Here is a 23,042-nt window from a genome sequence, read left to right as displayed (position 1 = left end):
TGCTGCTGCAGGTTTCGACACTGCATTGAGTTCGAGTCCGTTTTTTGGTAGAGATGTCGGCACTCGCACTCGCATTCGCACTCGCACTCTCTCTCTCTTTCGTTGACTCTTTCTCTCTCTGGCTCTTGCTCGCATGTGTGCCTGTATCTGTCTGTGTGTGTGTGTGCGGACATCGACTGCGTCGCCGTCATCATGAACATCATATATAGATAGATTTTTAACAAACCTGATTGGATGTTATTGACTGGCGCACACACACACGGCCACCCGGTCGATGATTCGTGCGCCCTGCCTGACTGGTTTCCACACACACTCGCACACACACACACACATGGCACGTATACACACGTCCGTAGCAATGTGTGTGGTCTATTGACAGGCAGCGGCGACGTCGGCGGCGGCTGGTGCGAGTGTGTGCCTCGTATGTGGAGGGGCCAATGGACAAGGCTCTTGCCTCCCACTGGCCCGCGTCCCGTCTCCCACCACTTAACCATGTCCACATACTGTATGTATTTTATGTACCCACAAAATACAATTCGTGTGCGGACAGGTGGTGCTGCAGAGTACCGATCTCTGTGATTCACTTGGCTCTTCGATCCGTATCTGATTCATGCCACAAGCCACTCACAGATAAGCAGTGCAGGCAGTGATTCATTTCAGCAAAGAATTTTTATTGGCTCGTATCATTAAATATCGCATATTTTATGGCCAGATCTGTGTGTACTGCATGGAGTTTGCATTTCGGGGGCATACTATACCATGGAGTTACTTCAGATCTTAACTTTAAAATTTACATTTTTGTATTTCAAAAATTCAAGAAGGATTTATTTACATTTTGTTAACTTCATATTTACTGGCGACTGAGTTCCTTGACGTTTTCTGTGCTTCTGGCCGCACTATCGCTTTGTAATTTGGAAATACCTCAGCCCAGTTTCATATTGCAAAATTGTTTACAACTTTAACTCTTCATGCAACTGAGTTCCTTGGGGTTTTCTCAGTATCCGTAGAGGCAATCTTTGTGTTCTTTTAAAATAACTCTAAGTAACATGCCAGCCCAACATTGCTTAAGTTTTTTGTGACTTTTTAGCCTCATACAACTCTGAGTTCGCTGAGGTTTATCCTTAAAAAGATGCCATCAACAGACATATCGATTGTGTACAAACAATTTTAAAATACTTAAAGAATTCAGTTCCCTAGTTCTTGGGGCCAAAGCCACTTTGCTGAGCTGCAAACCCAACCCAAAGCGACACCGACATGCACATAGTCCACGTAGTCGCATCAGCTCATCTCGGCCAGGAGCTGAGTTACTTGAGGTCAACTTGTGGTGGAAGCTTTCCACTGCCGTTGCTGCCGCTTGCCTCGCCCCTCTGCTCCGCCCTGTATGTACATGCTTAGTGTGTGTGTGTGTGGTGGAAAAACCAATCACAAGTGGGGCCCGAAAGGCGTTGCCAATATTATTGAAAGCAATCCATATAAAGCGCACAGCTGTAAATACAGTTACAGGCACTCTATATCTCGCTCTCTGTGTGTGCGTGCATGGATATCTCTATGTGTGTGTGTGTTTGTGTGTGTTTATGTGCGAAAGGTTAACAGCTTTTCGTGCTCGTTTGGCGCTGGCAGCGCTGCTCGTTGCCTTTTTTTCCATTCTTTCTTACGCTCCCTACACACACATACACAAATACATGGATACTTGGGGCTGGCTCTCGTGCTCGTCGCTCGGGGTTTTCGTCCAATCGAATTCAATTGACGCACAAATTTTTATGTACGGGCGCAAAAGAACAAAAAAAATACCCAAACCAAATGGAAAAAGTAAGGGAAAAGCAGAGAGGAAAATCCTGCAGCCAGTCCAGCCTCACTCTCAACCCTCTTCGGGCGCCCAATCACCCAAAAACCCACCACCCCCCTGTCCACCCGGCCAACAGCCAAAACCCCGCCATAAAAACCGAACCCAAAAACCGAAACCAATCCAATTTGGTATTGCCCCCCCGTATGGGTTCTTTTTTTTTTTTGTTCACTTATTTTCCCCCACCAATATCGCCTCTCTCTTTCGCGCTTCCTCCCTGCTGCTCGCTCCCTCTCTCTCTCTCTCTCTCTGTCTGTCTGTTGCTGTTCTTGTCTGGCCAGTGGCACCCGAACCGAAGAACCGAAGCTTCAGTTCAGGAGAAAAAAAAAAATGAGTGAAAAAAAGCAACACAAAAAACCATTGAAGTGGGGGGACTGTCGTGGAGTCAGACCAGACAGCCATAAAACAGAGGAAGAAGCAGCAGCAGCAACAGTGGAGTGCAGAGGGGGGTGGCATCCTTCGGGGTTGCGGGGTGTGGTGGCTGGGGTGAGAAAAAAGAATTTACAAGCGAAGGCGATGGCAGGGCAGAGGCACTTTCACTCGACTCAATGCCGACGACGACGATGAGCATCGTTGAAGCCTTAAAGCTGCCCCAAGGAATTGTCAACCGAACTACTCCCCACCAGCCCCCTCCTCTGCCTTAAGTCCGGAGAAAGAGAGCGAGAGCAAGAGCAAGAGCGAGTGAAATTTCTATTTTGGGGTGGAAAAAAAATAAAAAGGCAAAGGAAAAGGAAAAAAAAAACGAAACGAAACCGAGAAAAAGGAGCGAAATACATACGAACATCGATTTCGATTGGGAAGCCATCAACAGCTACAACAACTATGGAATGTTGCAGGGGGGTGGGCACTAGGGAGGATGTGGCAGAACGAACACTCCCCCCACCCGAGCACCCTTAAGGAGCTTCGTTTCGTTTTCGAGTTGTGCGCTTCGTGTGTTTCGCCTGTCGATGTCGGGATGTCGTCTCTCTCTCTCTCTCTCTCTCTCTCTCAGCGCCCTTTAAGCTTTGGTTTTTTTTTCTTTGCTCCTCCTGCCCCCCTCCGCAGGACCCTCAATGGATGCGTATGTGTGTGTGTGAGAGTTGCTTTTCTTTTTCCTTTTCCACTTTTATTTTGTCGTGCGTTTTGGGGCATTGAATTGGGGAGCGAGCGAGGTTGAGGCAGTGGGTGGCTGTGGGGATTGGGATTGGGTGTAGAAGGTTGACAAGTTTCATGCCAAAGGCGCCCAACCAGCGATGAGGAAACGTTGTGCAAAGGCAAGGAGCAAGGGGCACGGGGTGTTCGGTGTTGGGTGTTGGGTGTTGGGTGCTGGTGGCGGCGGTTCGAGGGGATGTACGGGCGGCACGTCAATATATTATATACATGTGTAGGGAGGCGCTCCCCAAGAGCTGCTTCAAGAGCGGCAGCAGCAGAAGCAGAGCAAAAAAAAAACGAAAAGAAAATGTGTGGGGAACGGAGGAAGGACGAAGGATGAAATGTAATCAAGTGCACACATACAGAGAAGAGACACTGCTCCTCTCTCTCTCGCTCTACCTCGCTGTGTGGCAAGTGGAAAGCGCTCGACTGTAGAAAAATAGTAGCATGCTTTTAGGTGCTAAGCAGCGCACTCAACGATAAGAGGAGAAAGGAGATGTGTGTCTGTGTGTGTGTGGGTTCGTTATTTATGTCATTATTGAATATGCGTTCGAGGCGCAGCCAACCCAAATCCAGGCAGGCCCTCTTTAGACATGTGTATCTTATGGATACACAGATACACACACTGCCACACATCTTTCGCTACAGCTACAGCTACAGCTACAGCTACAGCTTATGTACCACACACAGAGACACAGAGACAGAGAGAAAGAGAGGAGCAGAAATATCTTTATGGCATGCGTTTTTATGCTTATTCGATTTTATTCGAGTGCTAGCAGGCAGCCACAGATATACAGATACACAGATACAGACACACACTCACACATCTCGCACGCGGGGGAAGTGTGTGTGGGCGGAGGGGGGACAGATACACAGATACATTTGTTGGAGCATCAGGATTTGCTGATGCTGATGCTGAAGCCGATGCTTCCTTCCTCCTCCACTCCACTCCATTCCATTCCACTTTTCCATTTCCATTTCCATTCACTCTGCCACTCCGCATCGCATCGCAAGCACCGACTCCCGACTCCCTCCTGCCTCCAAGCCCACCTCCCGCACGTCTCCGATTTCTTTTCACTTGGTAGATTTTTCTTCTTTTTTTGCTTTTCCATTCCTTCTTTCCTTCATTTCTTTTTGTGCCACTTGTGCTCCGCCCCGTTTTATTGTAGGGATTTTGCTTTATACATATGTACGTGTTTGTGTGTGTGTGTGTTTGTGTGTGTGTGCACATATATGTGTATATATTGTATATCTATCTATCGGTATGTGTATAGGTTTATGTATCCCCCCCACATCTCCACCCCTGCACCCGATTGTATGTATAGATAGGATGCGATATATAGGAATTTTTTCGCTTTGCTACGTTTCCTTTCTGTATTTCATTTCACTTCGCTTCGTTTCGGATTCCTTCACTTCCTTTGCTGTTGTTATCATTTCGATACTGGGCGCTGGCCACTGGCCATTGGCCCCTAGAAAAGAGGCATGCAACAGGGGAGGGTCCGCACAGGAGCTTGGGCTCGCTGGAAAGCTATTAAGTTGCATTCTCGTGATGGAAATTCATTGAATTATGGATTTCAGTGAATGCGGAAACTCTCCACAAAAACTCTCCAACTCTCCACATAGGGCAAATGTTGGTTTATACTCCTTTTTGCACCCTAAATCAATAATTTTCGTATAATGGTTGCAAAACTAGAGTCTCCAAACTCTACACTAAAAGTCTCCAATTCTCCACATCAATCATTTTTCGCAAGACATCAAATTATACTGACTAACCATCGAATATTATGTGTTTTCCATACATTTAAACTAGTCTCCACTCTCCAATATCTTAATACCAGCCTACTTTAACCTGTCCATCAGCCACCGAAACGAGCTCCAGGGCAATCTCTAGACGAAACGAGAGCACGGCACACAGAAAACTACGCACCCAAGTAGCTCAAGGCTTTCACACCCAACTAACTAGTCAGAGAGCAAACCGACGCCATTGCCTAATCACAGACATGGTAGAGCCACAGTGCCACAATGCCGTATACTTGTGTGTGTATATCTGGCCGATTTCTTACAAATCATTATATGATCGCGTAGAGCCCTCCCCATAAATCTTTCAACATGTTTAGCCAACAACTAAACAATTTATGACGATTGTCTCTCACTCGGAAAGAGTGCTGTGTGTGTGTGTGTGTGTGTGTGTGTGCCGGTATATGGCACGCCGATTAACTGATATCATGGCTATATCTATATATACGTATTATATCTCGTGCTCGTCAGCCAGATATGACTGCCACTTCTTGAATTGCCTTTTGGAGGCTCTTATCTGTGGATGTCTCTGCTCTTTTTTTGTAATTCATTTTTTATTTATACACCTATTTGTTTGTCCACTAAGCAGGCGGCGATAAGCAGCAGAGATCTTATCTGCATATGTCTAGTATATGGAATATATCCATAACAGCTATGGCTGTTTCTGTAGCTGTATCTGTATCTGTTTCTGTATCTGTATCTAAAGACGGCTGTTGGTTCGCTTCGCTTCGCTGGCCCGTCGACCAATAGACGACATTCGAGGGTCTCCACTTGACTGACTTGATTACGTATCTGTATAAATATGGCAGCTATATGTCTCTCTCTAGATATCTTAAGCACACATTCGACTCAAGTCTAACTCTTTATCTTTATCTGCCTCCTGCAATGTATCCGTACATCTCTTTCTCGCTGTATTTGTATCTTTAGCAATATTTAAACATTGCCGGATTGCCACACACAAGAGACTCTTTCCGAGTATATTATGGCCATTATAACACCTGATTCCCCAACACCCAACGGTTCCCCTTGGGCGGATGGGGCTGCTGTTGGAACAAAATTGATAAAAAACCAACAAGAATTTAATTTTATAATTATGATGATGATGATGATGTATTTGTTTAGAAATGGTTGCTCCCGCTGCCGCTGCCGCTGTTGCCATTGCTCTTCTTCTTTGGCTCCATCTAATATTCGTTTCACCCTCCTCCAACTAATTCCACACAGATACTATTCCTACACACACACACACACACACACACAGAGATGCTTTTAAGAGCGAGTGAGAGGGCTACAGCTTCAGTAGCCGCCTTGCGATTATTTTATTTCATTCGTTTATTTTTTTTGGGAGCTTTAGATTTGATTTTATTTTGCCGTTTATCACAAAATGCTGCGGCCATTGCGTGTGTTCACACACGTACATACATACAGGCATATGTATATAAATCTGTGCATATATATTTGTGAAATATATTTGTTTGTCTGTGGCTGAAGTTATTTTCGCGCTCAGAATTTTTTGTCCAGTGATTATCTACATCAGTTGTTAATTGCTATTTGACGCGCTATATCGGCTACCGACGTGTTTTCCCCGCCAGAGTTCTTCTCTTTTTTGCGAGCCAAGAACCCACAATTTCCATCCGAAGTTCAAGTGCAACGGAAAGCCCAAAGCTCTCGCGTCATTTCCCTTTGCAAAGTCCCCGATTGATATTCGATTTCCAGCGAATTTTCCTATCGACAGCTTCTCTGCGGTGACTGTACTCTAGAGGCAGAGCCAAAACGGAAGTGTCTCAGGAATGACTCTACTTCATTCATGCCAAATGTGAGAGCTCTTTTTTGTTGAGTGCTTTAATCAGTGGAATGTGTTTCAATAATTCTGTGCTATATTTTCAAGGAATACTTGAGGTATTTCCTGCAGTATATTTTTACAGCTATCATACAGTATTTAGTTGTATTTTGTTTGGTATTTTCCTCATTAAATTTAATAATTAAACTCATTTCTTTACTCTCTTGTCGTTGCAGGTAATTTCAATCCACCAATACGCCTTCAACTAATTTTACATTCAAAATTCGTAAGTTATTTTTTGCTTTTTTTTTGTTTGTTTTGTGTGTGCTCCGTGCCCCTTCCCGCCGAATCTCAATCAGCGACAGACAAAACACAAAACGACAACGTTTTTTTTTGTGGCCAGACACTCTGCTCCACTTACTTTTAAGGTAGAGAGCAACTAATGATGTTTGTCGCGACTCTCACAAGCGAAAGGCTTTGGGCCCTTATAATGATAACTACACACACACAACACATGAATCGCTGGTTTGGGGTCCTCCTGGTTCTGTTTTCAGATTCAGAATATGTTTGGTTTTTCACTCTTTATTTTATTATATTTTTTTTTTGCCGCACATTTCATTCATTTGCGTTTCATTCATGTTGTCGTCGTCGTCGTGTGGCTGTTGCTGTTGCTATTGCTGCTTGTCCTTTCCAGCCACCAGGCCTCAACGCAGCCTCACAACCTCGCATTCTCTTTATGCTGCTCTCCTGCAACAAAATATGTCAAAACTTGTCTCGTCTGTCTGCCATTAGCAGCAGCCAGTCAGCCAGCCAGCCAGCCAGCCAGCCAGCCGCCCAGCCACAACAGCAGAGGCGGCCAGCCCTTGGCACAGACAACAGCACACAGAGAGTACGGAACGCCCACACAAAAGTAGGCGCAACAACGTCATCATGCTCATTACCCAACCACATGATGATCCTCTCATTGTCATCCCGCCGAAGAACCTCAATTTGCAGACCCGTTTTTTGGGTTTAAAGATTTTTACACTCTGGTTTTCGTTTTCGTTTTTTTTTTTTTTTTTGCTTGCTGTTCAAGGCTAAAAAGGTGGAGTATGAGCGGCAGGGCGTAGGGAGGGGTTACGGGAGAGCTTCACCTTAAATGTAATTTATGTGCCAGTTCACAATAGAGACGCGACGCCTGATCCTTGGACCGTTGCACACGACTTGATTGCAGCTACTGTGCAGGCGAAAGAGGAGAGACTTCGCCTTCATTCACAAAAAAGAAAAAGATCTTCCTCGTAGCCCCCGGCCAATCTCTCCCCCCTCCCTGCCACTCTCTGGCATTGAACGCCCCCATATTATATACGAGTGTCTCCTTCATTATATGCAAATTTCAATTATTTGCACAAATCAGACGCTCAAGATCTCTTCAGGCCTCAACGACGGCAACGACGACAACGACGCATTATTATCAACCCCTTTGGCACTGCCCCCCCCCCGCCACCGCCCGTTCGATACCCCGCCCCCTAGCCGATCCCCAAGCAGAAGAAGAAGAAGAAGCAGCAGCAGAAATATTGTTCAATTTCGAACATTTCTCTGTGGTTCGGTCGCGCTTTATCGGAGCAAACAGGAAGAGGCCATAATATAATTTATTGTATTAATGCTTTCGGAGCAGCGTCCCGCATAACGCTTGCTGCCCTGCCAGGCCAGCATCATCATCGTCATCATCATCAACATGATGATGGAATGAACCATCATCGTCATCGTCACAGTTTTCTGTGTGTGTTTGTCGTTCAATGGAGAGCCACACATTTCATTGATACCCACCGAACAACAACAGCAACAAGAACTACAAAAAAAACGCCAAAACTTGTATTCTTATATTACATTTTGTGTGCTCTTGTGTGTATTATTATTAATTTAAACATAAACATGGATTTCCTGTTTGCCCGCGTTTCTCGATATGCAAAATCCCCAGCACAAAACCCCGCGAGAGTGTGGAAATACATTCATCTTTTTCGGGGGGGGACACAAACGGATCAGCGAAGCGGTTGATACTCTTGCTGGAGTGATTCGATTTCGGGATGAAAATTAATCAGAGTTGAACCTTGGAGGATGCTTAAATGGTCCATCAAATGGTCTACACATCAAAACTCCCTCCCACGCAGAAAGGGTATATAAAGGGGGCACAAAATAATATAAAACTTTTGATTTGAGTGATTCTTTGTGCGGATTTTTGTTCTGGTCTTTTGGCATACATAATTCTCATTCGATCGAATTTCACATTTTTGTGTCTGCTGGAAATTAAATGAAGCGTTCTTTCTTTTTTTTTTGTTTTGATGATCATCAGCCAGAAGCAGAGGCAAAGGCAGAGGCAGAGGCAGGCAGGCAACCAGACAGGCAATTCCCTCATTGAATGCGTGGGAGCATTCGATTTTGATTTGCTTTCGGTTTATGGCCAGATGAAGGTCATAGCTTTTGGCTGACGATTCATCGCAAAAGGAGAGGCTAATATGGTGTCTGTGTGTCCCTCATCTAAGCACCTTTGACCCACTCTCCTCAGATCAAAGTTTGCTTCTTGATCTCCTTTGCCTTGACCCCCGCTTGACATTGAAAACTCCTCTCCCATACTCCCACACAGCCATGAGCCCAACACCAGAATATTTGCTGCTCTTTCCCCGTTCCACAATTTTCGCGCAACCTGCGCATGTTGTTGACATTGCGTGAATGTGTCGGGGGGCGGCTTGGGTGGCAAGGGGCATCACCCAGTGGCAACTGCAATTGACACAATTTTGCACACAGAGAGAGCGTGAGTGTGAGTGTGAGTGTCAGTGAGTGAGTGAGAGGATGGTGTTGGGGGAGACAAGGCCGGCCGGCTGGCATTGACCAAACGCACAGCAGAGCACAGCACGTGGCCTGGTTTTTGGTCTCGACACCCAACTCCCCCCCACAACTGTGTATCTGTTTCCAGTATCTGTATCTGTGTGTGTGTGTGTGTGTGTGTGTGCGACGAACAGTCACCGCAGCATACACATGCAATTGATTTGTACTTTGGGGTCAGGCCCCCAACAACAGCAGCAGCAGCAGCAACAAGCGAAAAGAGCAAAGTGCGAGGGTATCAACAGTTTGTCGAAGGCCCTCCTCCACACCACACCACACCATTCCACACCACACCACTCTCTGCATCATGCTGCCTCTGCAACAGCCGCAACATTTGCACACACACACAGGGGGCAGCAGACCCACATTCATATTGTGGCATGGCATCCCTTTCTGCCTGTTTTTTTTTTGCCGCCGCCGCCTGTCATTCTGTTGTTTCTCCCACAGAGCGATAGAAGAGAGAGAGAGGAGTAGGCTTTAAGCTACGAAATATCTATTCCATCGGGGCTCTTCTATCTGTCTCCCTAGCTGTTCTCATTTTCCAACTGTAAGTGGCTTAAATGTAGCTCAAAATTCAAGCGAAAAAAGAGGACTTTCATGGCTAAAAAACTGGTTATAGTGAGTGGTTGCTGCTCTTCATTCCATTCTGTTATTCAATCCCAGTGCTTTCTCCACTCTCTCCTCTCCATCTTTCTCCACTCAATGCTGACTATTTCTCTTCATCTTTCTGCACTCAATTTTGCTTTGTCCTCTCCATCTTTCTGTTCAGCTCTTGTGCTGCGCCTCTGCTTCACCGCTGTCTGCTGTTGTCAATTAGTGAAAATCGAATTAATATTGTAATACTTTAATGAAATAATGCATGCCATGCCAGACGGCGGGGCATGCCGCACGGGGCATGGCACGTGGTGCGTGGTGCGTGGAGTGCGAGTGCGAGTGGAGGCGACAGTTATTTATGCGCAAACGACAAGATGAATCTGAATATGCGAATATCTCCTCTGTCTGTCTGCCTGTCTGACACTCCGCCAAAAAGCCCAAAAAAAGCAAGACCAAAGTTTATAAAAATAAACGAAGAGGCATCCACAGATAGAGGCAGCAACAGCCACAGAAAGAGAGCAACAGGAATGAAGTGTGGAAATATGAAGAGAAGGGAGTTGAAGATGCAACAGACAGAGGGCCACAGGAATGTATGTGTGTGATGTTGCAACATTGTCAATCGTTGGGGCGGTGGTGACACTCTCTCGAATGCTACATGAGGGGTGGAGGAAGAGTCAAGGTGTGGAATGCGTGAATGTCTATGAAATATGCTAATTACTCGCAAAGGATAGATAGAAAGGCCAGAATGGATAGCAGCGTGGGGGGAATGAAGAAGCTTTCAGGTTATTTATCAATAAAAGCATTACTAAATCAAAAGTTTAATCGAAAAACTATCAAAAGAGATACAAAAGCGAGCACTTGAATGATAAATCCCTCTCTAACATTTCGCCTTAAATGCCTTTCGCCTTCTCGTTACTTAATGGCATAGCAGAACATGGCAGAGATGCCTTGACAGATCGCTCTAGATTTCAGGTCTCAACTTCTTCATTGCATTCTCTAGAAATTTATCTATCCATCTCTTTCTCCAACTTAATCTCTCTCTCTCTCTCTCTCTCTCTTTGTGTTTCGGTCTGTGGCATTTATATAAATTATTGGCAAAAATGCATAACGGCTGAAACAATTGAAAATGCAATCAAGTGTTGGCCAAAATGGCGCTGTCGCTGCCGCTCGCTGCCACATCGTTGTTGCTGTTGTTGTCTGTTGTTGTTGTTGCTGTTGTTGCATCTCTTGCCAACGACGGCGGCAACATTTGCATGCCCCAACCAACACCAACAACAACAACAACAACAGGAACAACAACGTTGCCAATTAATCAAGAAATTCTTAAATAATTATTTGCCTATTTTTATAGTCGTGGCAGCGACACAAGAGGCAGGAGCCAAGAGGCAGGAGGCACCATATAGAAGAGTGTGTTGGTAGAGGGGGTAGTCTATCAGTGCTGGCATCAAGGGGGTTCGAGCGGAGTCCGAGGGGGCTTGCCACATTATAGACAGCCGCTGCGGCTGACTGAGTGACTGGCACGACGACATCGTCTGTTGGAGTGTAAATTTGCTGTTGTTGTTTCAGATACAAAGTACATAGTATTTTGATATACATATGTATATGATATATACATACATACATCTGTGTGTGTGTTCATTTTTCTGATATTTTATATAGGGAGAAAAAAACACACCATGCTCTTTTCGATTTTCATTTTCTGTGATTTGTGGTCGCTGCTCTCTCTCTCTCTCTCTCTCTCTCTCTCATTCCATCTCTTTCTGTGCACTGGTTCATTGTTGTTGCAAAAATAAGTTGCACAGCCAGCGACAGAGACAGAGACAGAGCCAGAGCCAGAGCCCTGCCCCTCCCTCTCTTTTGGCCACACTACCGATACTTATGTGCCTCCGGGCATACAAACAAATTTCTATGAAGCATTGCAGTTAGATGAGCCGTTTAGTGACAGTCAAGTCGTTGCAAAGGGGCACAGCGTGCGGGGCACAGTGCGAATCAGTGGCATGCATTTTGTTTTTTTTTGTTTTTGTATGCGAGTACATACGTATATGTACATATGTATGTATATTGAGTGGTGCTCCCCCCGCACTCCCCTTGTGTGCTGTGTCTTGAGTGCATTGCCATCGCCATTTGCGGGTCGACTAATAATAATAAATATTTTTACAGAAATTAATTAACAGCAACAGCAGCAACAATGGGCAACAAAGTGTTGAAAGAAGTCTGTCCATATATCGGATATACATATATGTATGTAAATAAGTACGTATGTATGTATGGCTCTCTCTATAAATGAATTTTCGATCTTTGTGGGCTGTAAGGGCTTCTTGATACGCATACAAATGGGCTGTAATGAAAAAAGATCAAAAATAAGTTCTCTTGAGATCTACATATGTGGAAACAGCTCAGGGGAGTAGGATAAAGATCGAAGATGGCAGCAAGATTTTCTCTCTGCCACTGGAAACCCCATAAGGAATCCAATCTGACAATCGTTAGGTAACTTTCACTGTAACATTAGACCCCCAATAGCTACTGTTAACGCTCTGTAAACCCACTGTTAAATGCAGAACACAACAAAGCCAACATATTCACGCCTTTAGCCGCTGCTTAAGGTTCCTCTGCAACAAAAGGAAACTCACTCTCTCCATGTGGCAATTACTCAAATTCAAATTAAGTGGCAGCACACACACACACACACACACGAATATGCACCCAACCCTGCCCCCCGAAGAACAGCGAATGCCAACCCCGAAAAACGAAATACCAAAATGCCGCAACTTGTCTCGTTTTGTAAATAACAAATCAGGCATTTATAAATGATGTGAGCATAAAATGTTCGGGGCACCCAGAACCCCCAGCCTGGCACAGGACTCTCGATGCTTAAGCCAGGACTCGGAGCACTTGAAACAAAAGCCAAGGCAAAGCGGCAAAGGCAACTCTTTGGCAGCTGACACGCGCTGCTGGCTTGTTGTGTGCGCCCCAACAAAACTGTCTCTCTCAACTCTCAACTCTCGACAGAAGAGCCCTCACACTCCTCCTCCACACCCAATCATGCCCCATCAGAGCCAAAGGACAAGCAACGTCTTCGTCTTCGTCTTCGTGTTCGACTTTCGGTCCTTGTTTGTGCCGCGCCGTCTTCATACGTCTCTAATAAGACATGATTGTAATTAATTAAATTAATTCGTTTCGGTTTTAATACACGAAATGTTTTTCGATTTTGCCAAAGGACTCCCATACCCATCCCCCTCGCAAAACAAAAGGGATGTGCCACAAAAGGATTGGGCAAATGAAAGCGAAGAAGAGATTTCTGATTTACGTTCTCAAATATTTGTTTGTCACACACTCTTCAATGGATGGAATGGCTGTCTGATGGCAGGTGAGGGACTGACGCAGGCGGGGAGCTCCTGCTATCTATCACTCGAGCAGAGCATCCACCCACTCTCCCACCATAGATAGCTGTCCCCCCACCAGCCTCGTGGCGTACCCTTGGCAAACTATAAAATGTTGTCGATTTTGATTAGGCAAACTTGACAGGCAACTTTCTGGGAGGTGGGTTGGGGGAGGAGTGGCTTTTCATTAAAAATGCCAACTGAGTTTTCTCTGTCTTCAGGGGTTGCTCTGGCATCCTTCCAGCCCAGCCCAGCCACTGGGTCCTTGAAGTTGCCTTGGTTTTTGATTGGAGCAGCAACGGGAGAGGGAATGGCGGTGGAGCTATGACGCTTTGGTGGAACTGGGAAGCATAATGAATTGACATTGATTGGAAATTTTGATTGAAAAAGGGTCGTCCTTCGTCGTCGTCGCTGAAGACTAAAACTTGTGTTTAATAAATTGCTACAGTTTTTGGTTTAATTAAGAGATTTCTCGATAGAGCAGAGAAATGGATACCGCTTTTGGTGCGTGGCGGGGCGGGGAGTGGCTGTATTGATTCAAACATTAATTCGTTCATTTATATTAATGCTTTGGTCTGATTAAAATGGATAAAGGACAGCAGGCAAGAGCGCCTAGAATGTCAGCTAATTTTCATATATTTTAATGAGATTTTTCTATGGGCACAACTGTACCTTGTTTTCCCCTTTTTTGTTTCTGTAAAATCATTAATTTCGTTTAGATTTTAAAATGTCAAAATTTATGTAGCACACACACACACAACCCTTATGTGGCAGGCCCCCCAAAACCCGCTCCGCTTATCCCTTTGAGGCCCGCATAAAAATGTCAAAAATTACAAAAGAAGGAAAGGAAAGCTTTCTGTTGGACAGGGGGGGGGGGGGGCTTCTAATCATTATTTGTATGGCCTGACCGCCACACACATCCACATCCACATCCTCCCTTTTATTTTGTTGGGCAAAAGACCCACATATATGAGTTATATTTATTTGTATTTGTCTGGGGCATGCCACATGCCCCACTCCCCTGCCCCGATGCGATATCCTAGTGCTATTTGGTCAGTGTAATGCTTAATTATTTACTTAGCAACACAAAAAAAAGAGAAAGAAAACACACACACACACGCACACAGAGTGGAAAAATGCCAGCAGCCGAAAAAGGCCTACGAAACAAAGTGACCAAAAAATAAGGGAGTGGAGCAGGGGCAAGGAGAAAGAGTGGGGGGTGGGCCAGAGGGTAGACAGAACAATGGATCCCACACACACACAGAGAGAGAGAGAGAGAGAGACCATCATGGCAAAAAAAGGGTCATCCACATATGTATGTGCGTTCATTTTTGATGTACGATTCGTCCTGTGAGGAGGTGTGGACCGGGGGGTGGTGGCAAAAAAGGTATGCATACGTTATGTAATAATAAGGATAAGCCAAAAAATTATTATTACTTTTGGTCACTCATTGAGGCAGGGGCAAAGGGGACAAAACAACAGAAATCCCCTCAACAAAAACAAAAAAAGGGTTGACCAGCGGACAAACCTTATGGCAAATGGCATGCGAGTATTGTTAATGATAGATATGGGGCGAAAGCAGCCAGTGCAAATACAATGTTTGCAAATCGATGATTAGGCAAGTTAAACACACAGAACTGTCGCGTTTTTTTTTAGGGGTTTTTTGAAGCATTTATTGATTAAGTATACGTAAAGTAGGTAAAGTTCTTGGCTGAATGATCCTCTGCTTTCAACTTTAAAGATCCTACTTCCGCTTCAAGATCTTGCAAGATCTATTTGTCAGCTTAATTGCAGCCTCAAGTGGCAAGGCACATGCCCCTGGGAGCAACAGTCTGTCTGTCTGTCTGTCTGTCTGCCTGTCGGTCTGTCTGTCATGTACATAAGTCCAAAACTTTTGACTGCGGCTCGAAGCGTTGGCCCCATGCCACCAGTGCCTTTGGCAATTAGAAATCGTCTAATTTGATGCACGAACACACACACACACACACACAAACACATGAATATGAATGTGTAAGTGTACTTTTTTTTTTAAAAGGAGACGACTCCTCACACGCACACACAAAGACAAAAAAGCGAGAGACAGACATTACATTTTTCTTTGACACTTTTACCCAGTATATCCCCCAAAAGCCTTTGCCTGCCCCGAAACCCTTTCCCCTCTTTGCCTGTCATATGACGCATTAAAAATCGAAGCCAACCCTCTTCCTGGAGGGGGGTTTTTGTGTCTTCTTCTTTTGCTTCTCGTGTGCTTTTGGCGCACGCATTAATCCTTTTTTCCAGCATCTTTTCCCCACACGCACACACAGACAGACACACGAAGCACGCGTGTATATAATCCTTTTTTACAGCCCAAGCCCCCCCACACACTCGCTCATCCCCTCATTCATTCCACATTCGACGCTTCATCTTCGTCAGCAGCTTCTCGCATATCAAAGCTAATTTATATTTTGTATAGCATACATTTGGGCGTGCACGCAGTTTTCTGTTACACACGCCCACACACACACACACGAACACACACACCCCCGCTTCCTTCTATCACACTCTTAGATCCCCATCTCTTACCCCCTAGTTCTATCGCACCACCACCCAGTCGCTCTTTTGTTTCACTGCCTGATTTTTGATAAGTAAATAGAAAATTTTATAAAATTTACATACACATCGGCATGAGTGTGTGTGTGTGTGTGTGTGTGGGTGAGTATTTGTGCGGGAGGAGCAGGGGGAGTGTGTACATGTGGGTGGTAAAGGGGGGACTGCTTGTGTGGGGTTGGAAAGAAAAAAGAAACAGAATTTTAAATTAGAAAATATTAGTTAGCCAGAGCCAAAAAAAACACACAGAGAGACAGAGAAAACGAGTGAGAGAGAGTGGGAGCACAGAGAAAAAAGCAACAACAAAAATGGAAGGCGAGAGAGAGAGAGAACGGTTCACAGTCGAATGTACAGTTATGTATTTGCATGTGTGTCTGTCTGTCTGTCCTTTGGCCATCCTTCACCCCACACACACACAAGCACACACACACACTCCTTGCTTCACACTCAACTGTACTTTGACTTTATCTTGTGCTGCCTCCTCCTGCCTGCCTGCCTGCTGCCTGCCTTTCTCCAGCTGCTTCTTATTTTTGCTGCTGCTGCTGCTGCTACCACTGTTCCTGCCTGTGTGTGTGTGTGTGTGTGTGTGTGCCACTTGCCTCCTCTTTCAGAAGCAGGCAACAGCATCAATACATCATTTCGTTTCGTCTTTTCTGTTGCCCCTTTCTCTCCCTCCCACTCTCTGTGTTGATTTTCATGCCACTCTTTTCAATCTTTTTTGCTGCTTTTTTGTTGCAGTTTTTTGTTTTGTTTTGGGGGAAGGGCTCCGCACTCTGTGTGTATTTTGGGTATTTTTTGTTTAATATTTAAATAAATAATTAGCAAAAAGGGATATATGCATACACACACATAGCCTGCCACGTCTGTATGCATCAGCATGTGTGGCGTTTGTGTGTGAGGGCATGCCCCCCAGTCTCTGTGTGTGTGTGTGTGCGTTGCTAATGATGTTTGAAATTGTAAAGCAAATGCAAAGGCATGCCCCGAATCCAAAGAATAATACGGTGGCACGAGGCATGGGGCAGGCAGCGCACTTTCATAGCAGGACTCGTATTTAGTGGATAAGAAGCAGCAACAGCCGAGCGGAGGGGGAGGAGCAGCAGCAGCAGCTGCAGGAGGAGCAGTAATTAATGGATAACAGTTGAGCGGCTTACCAGTAAATATGCAATGCTGGGGGTGGGGATTATTAATCAAGTGGTGGAATGGGAATTTAAGAGCAGATCCCAGAGGGCAGGAGATGCCAAAGTGCATATGCTGTGGCCGCATTCCTCTGCTCTTTCATTCAAAATCGAATGGAAAACGAAGGCAAACAGCGTGGTCTGTGATGAGTTATCGATAGAGAAGGAATACAAATCGATCGAAAAAGTTTATAGTTGCAGAGATCATGGAAATGTGGAATAGTTTATAGAGAACAAACAATGATAAATGGGTAAATAGGTGGTGGATGATGGTTAACCATGACAACTGGAAATACTGGATTTTAAAGCATCCCTAACCTATCGATAAATGATCGATATACGGTGTTATACATTGATTGCTCTATTAATGCTCTTCTTTCAATCGTTTTTTATGTCACTTTGTATCTCTGTCCTGCCTGTCTCTGCTCCCATCTTGTGCCTGTGCTCGCTCTCCTTTTTTTTGCACTCATTCCTCCTGTTCCACCCACTCCCTCTTCAGCTGTCATTTGCCTATCGTGCCTTCACAAACATAAAGATGTGTACACTCATGCTGCTTCTTCCTTTTGGCATTTGTTGTTGCTGTCACACACACACACACAGAGGCCTCCTCCCTCCCGCCACTTAAGCGATGGGCCATGCCAAGGCTTTGTCTCTGCGCCTAATGTCAGGCTACAGATTTTTCTGTTACACACATGCAGGCCTTCCCTTTACTTTTAAACACTTTTCTCCTTCCGCTTTTCTTCGCTTTTTCTTCTTGCGATTTTTCTTTTCTCTTTCTCTCTCTCTCTCTCTGTTTTAATGTGTGTGTAATTGTGAAAATGCTGCCTACTGTCTCCTTTCGATTGGAGCCAAAGCAACACCACTCCCTTCCACGTCCCATCATGTCATGTCAGTAGGCGTTCAAGTGGCAGTACGGGGGGAAAGCCCAAACCCACCGGCAATGGGCTTCAAAGGGAGCAAACTCGAACCCCCTGCCATATCGAACACACAACCCCCTTGGCTGCATCAACATCATTTGTTGCAGCATTGATTTGCTTTGATTTATTGTCCAAAAACCGCACAATGTGCTGCAATCTTCTTTGCCGCCGTATTACCCCTTCGAATGTCGCCGCACAGAAAGAAAGAAAGCAAAAAAAACTGAAACTGAAAAAGGGGTTGCCCCTGCGGCAACAAGAAGGCTCGCTGGGGCACTCGAGAGCTTAAGCTGAAGCACACAATTCATAACATTGCCTTCGTACTAATTACAAAAAGTGCTCTACCCCCTGAAGTCCTGACAGCTGCTGCTGCTGGAAGCTCAAGCTCCTGGAGTCGTGGAGTCGCCCCTGAGCCTCTTGCGTGCGCGAGTCTTGAGGCAGCCACGTACACACACACACAAGCACACAAGCACACAAGCACACAACAGAAAACTCACTTCAGACAAACAGCTTGAGACAATGCCGCATGCTGCAACTCCGCATGTGGAAAGGGGCAAGCGCAAGAGTTGACATGTGCCAAGCACACGACAAACAGCGCGACGACAGGAACAACGCGAGGAAAAAAAGTATAAGCAGCAACGGGAGTCTCCTGCCACAGAGCCAATAGTTGATACAATTCCCATCGAATGATCTCTGGCATTTACGCTTGCTGCCAGTTAAAGTAATGCCCAACTGAGCTGGCGGTTAGCTGGCATGCAGCTGGGCAACGGGGATGGAGGAGGCACCAACATTTCACTTAACATTTTTTGGGTTTGTGCGCGCGAGAGATTTTTGTGTGTGTGTGTGTGTGTGTGTGTGGCGCTCCTTTGAAGTGGCAACCAGGCCAAAAAATATTAAAGGAAACCCAACAAAAAATGCTCCAGGAGTGGACGCTAAAAGGGTGCTCAATATGGGGAAAGCCTTTTCTGCCATAAGCTGACCACACACACGAGGCATGGGGCATGGACCATGGGGCACGAGAGCCATTGAAGTGGGCCCCAAAAATATATATACAAAAAAAAAGGGAACACAACCGAACGGTTCGGTTCGGTTCGGTTTGGTTTGGGCCAAAGCCACCCGCATTTTAGTTAATTAACTCATTTGGTTGTCCGTACCGACTGCTAAGCCGGACTCGGGCCTCCTCGAATTTGGGGCACACAAAGGAGACTGCTGCCTGCTGCAAACCTTTCACCAAAGTTTCCATTAATTGATTTGCCAAAAAACGAAAAAGAACGTGTAGCTGCCAGACGAGAGAAGAGAGCGAACTATTTTCCAAGAGCCGGGAATGTCCAGAGCAAGTGTTGGCGTTCCCACGGGGATTGCATTTCATTGGGCGCCAGGACCAGGGCCAGGTTCCGGACGGAGCAACCCGCAGTTTAAGAGTCGTCGCGCAGTTGGACAGCCATTGATCGATTCCTCGCCAGGCATAAAGTCAACCCAAAAGAAATGTGGCAAAAAGTATCCTTCGCTTCGTCGTAGTCATCATCAGCCATTATGAAAACAATTTTCAAGCTTAAGCAGCTCATGGAATGGCAACAAACAAACCAAACAAGCCCCCAGAATTGCTACAACCAAACGGGAAGGAAACCCCTGCCCCAGGCACAGACCGAGACCCGGGCACTGGTGTCCTGTCTCTTCCCTGTCTGCTGCCTGCCTGTTGTCTGGGCTCTCGAATGTCTGGCATTTGAAAGGACACGAAAATGCAGCAGCTTCCATGAGAGGCAACCGCTTGTGTCTGTTGTTTGTACTTAAGAGCTTTTAAATATCATAAATATATATCTGCACTCCACACAGAGAGAGTTGAGAGAGAGAGAGAGAGAGAGACTCCCCCAGTCAGCGGCATAATGATGATGACGATGACAAATACATGCCTGGAAGGGTATAAGAAAAATGATTTGCTTTTCCCAGGGATATTGTCATTAAGCGACAGGACAGCAGCCCCATGCCTGCCCATCGATTGTTTGTGGGGAGCCAGGGGACAGAGTCGAGGATCAATGTACACGACATGCATGTTGTTTTTGGTGTGTTTCCTTCGTTCATTGCTTAGAAAATACTCTTAAAAAAACATTCAAGAATCAGCATTGAATATCTTATTCCAAACTTCAACTGCAAAACCATTTCATGGGAATGGGAATGGGAATGGGAATGGGTTTGACTATCCTTACAGCCATCGAAATATTGGTGAGGTCCTTACACCCTTTTCGTATGTAACGACTTCCTGCTTAACTTCTTCATCGATATGGAATAGAACTTGTGCCCCAAGGAACGGCTGTGGCAGCTTTTTGGTGGCTCTGGGGCCTGGGTGCCATCGACTAATTTCCAAAGTTCTTTATTGCCTGCAACGCCCTGTTAGAACCCTAAAAACTGTCCCTCCCGCCCCCCGCCTTGCACTCTGTTGGTTTGTTTTTTGTTAGCTTCCGGTATTTATACAAATAAAATTGCACAAAACCCCAAGCCCAAGCCCAAGCCCAAGCTCGAGCAGCAGCAGCAGCAACAACAAGTACAAATCAACATGAAAATCGAAGCCAAAGAGCCGTAAAAGTCATTGCCATTTGTGGGGCTTAGATCCTGGCTTTGGGGTCTGCCCTGAAGGAGAAGCCCCAAAACTTGTCGGGAATGGGTACGGGCGGGCAGGCCGCAGGCGGCTCCTGGAATCCCAGACTAATTTGCCAAAAAAGTTTACACCGCATATTTTTGTAACCTTCTCTCGCCTGCGCCCCAGCCTTTCTTTTCCACTGTGTTGGGTCGTGCTTGTTTTTTTTTGCTCTCTGTGTGTGTTTTGGTTTGTTTTAATTTTCGATTCCTTCTGCGAGGATTGCTGCTGCCAAGTGATGGTGCCTCCTCTTGCGGCATTGAAGGTCAGGCCTGCCGCCTGCCGCCTCCCGCCTCCAATGTTCAAGTTTCAAGGCTTATCGATACGAAACGATAAACTATAAATTTGTTGCTGCTGTTTCTACTCCTTTTCGTAGTCCTGCTTCTTGTTTTTTTTTGCTGGTGGGTTGCTAATGCAGACGGCATTACCCATGGAATGTTTTTTAAGCCTTCCTTCCGTCTGAGTCCTTGGAGTGTCCATTGGTGTCTGTGTGTGTGCAACAAAAGTTTTTGCAACGTATTAATTTGGCTAAATTTAACCCGTAATGACTTTAAAAGTAAAATTAATGAGGGTCGATAGTTGTGCGGTGAAACTTTTAAACTTTTTCTCCCCAACAAACATATGTGTGGCAGCTCCATAACTAATCTCCCCACTCTCTCTCTCTCTCTGTTTGTGTTGCTTACAGCGCGCTACCCTTGCCGAGAAGGAAGTGAACACACTCAAGGAGCAACTGTCCACCAGCAACACGGATCCCGCCAGCGGCAGCATCCACAGCGACAGCGACAACAGCCACAACCACAACACAGGAGCGTCAGTGGCAGGAGCAGGAGCAGGAGCAGCAGAAGGGGAATCAGGCGTACAGGAGATCGAGGATTCAGATCTGGAATTGGCCAGCGGAGGCGCTGGATCTGGATCTGGCCATCAGCTGAACAGCTCCATTGTTGCAGCGGCCATCACGCTGCAGCAGAACGGCGGCAATCTGCTGGCCAACACCAACACGCCGTCGCCCTCGCCGCCGTTGCTCAGCGCCGAGCAGCAGCAACAGTTGCAGAGCAGCCTGCAGCAGAACGGTGGTGGTGTCGGCGGCGCCTGCCTCAATCCGAAGCTCTTCTTCAATCACGCCCAACAAATGATGATGGAGGCGGCGGCAGCTGCCGCAGCAGCAGCAGCGGCGGCGGCTGTCCAACAGCAACATCAGCATTCGCCTCTGCATTCCCCAGCAGCGGAGGCAGCAGCCGCAGCGTCGGCTGTGGGACCCACAGATCATCAAACGGTGGCCACCGAGGCCACTGCCACCACCACCACCCACACAGCGACCAACACCACCAGCAGCAGCAACACCACCAACAGTAGCAGCGGCAGCGGCAGGAGGAGCCGTGGCAGTCACCTCCACAACGAGGATGAGGAGCAGGACGAGGACGATGAAGAGGATGATGAGGAGGAGAACGCCTCCATGCAGTCGAATGCAGCGCATTTGGACGATGATGACGATGACATGGAGCTGGAGCCCCATCAGTCCCTGGAGGCCATCGAATCTGCGGCAAGAACTGAACCACACCAACACCAACAGCAGCAGCAGCAGCATCAGCAGCGGCAGAGGCATGCGGCGACTGGCGATCCGGAGGAGGTGTCTGCTGTGGCCGCTGCTGGCGATTCGGAGACTGTGGCAGATGATGAGGAAGCTAGTTTAAATGTTAGCAATAATCACAATACCGATAGCAATAATAGTTGTAGTCGAAAGAACAGCAACAGCAACAGCGTCGGCCCGGGTGTGGCAATGCGTGATAGCAATGATGATGATGATGATGATGATGATGATGATGTGGATGATCCGCATGTGGCAGCATCGGTTCATAGTGCCGAGGATGATGACTGTACCAACAACAATACCAGCAACAACAACAACAACAGCGAGAAGCAGCGCAGGAAGCGCAACAACAACACAAACAGCAACAGCAACAGCAACAATCAGCACGCTGTGCAAATTGCTGCCAAAGACAAAGAGGTAAGTTTTCATCTAAGAATTTATGCTAAGTTGGCAGCTTCATTTGCAAGTTTGATGCACTGCTCAAAGTGCCCATAAGCGAAAGGCTAGCTTTAATTTTGAGGGAAAAGAGGGATTCGGAATGGGATAACCCCTAGAATTTGCTTGGAACTGCAGCAGCCAGCTAATCCTTGCTCTGGCATGGAATGCCCCCCCTCCACAGAGCCAGTTTAAGTGACTTTTTAATTTAATAAACTAGAGGGCCGTCTGTGCCCGCTTCCATCAGCAGCATCGTCGTCGTCGAGGCGCTCCTTCTCGTCCTACTGCAGACAATTACCCGGCGCAATGAAATGTAAAACCGTTAAGA

The 23,042-nt window shown here is 46.2% G+C and overlaps 1 protein-coding gene across 5 annotated transcripts in view; it reads left to right on the top strand.

The window, feature by feature from the left end:
• Positions 1-23,042, top strand: part of LOC117581420 (homeobox protein cut) — a 71,647-nt gene that overhangs the window by 18,604 nt on the left and 30,001 nt on the right. For all 5 annotated transcript variants that reach the window (XM_034268578.1, XM_034268577.1, XM_034268580.1 and 2 more), the window contains exon 2: positions 21,377-22,696. In XM_034268578.1, the coding sequence (XP_034124469.1) occupies positions 21,377-22,696 (1,320 nt within the window). The remainder of the gene's footprint in view (positions 1-21,376; positions 22,697-23,042) is intronic.

Source organism: Drosophila guanche, unplaced genomic scaffold, assembly GCF_900245975.1.
Source record: "Drosophila guanche unplaced genomic scaffold, DGUA_6, whole genome shotgun sequence".
Classification (NCBI taxonomy): domain Eukaryota; kingdom Metazoa; phylum Arthropoda; class Insecta; order Diptera; family Drosophilidae; genus Drosophila; species Drosophila guanche.
This window is presented reverse-complemented; position numbering and strand designations above follow the sequence as displayed.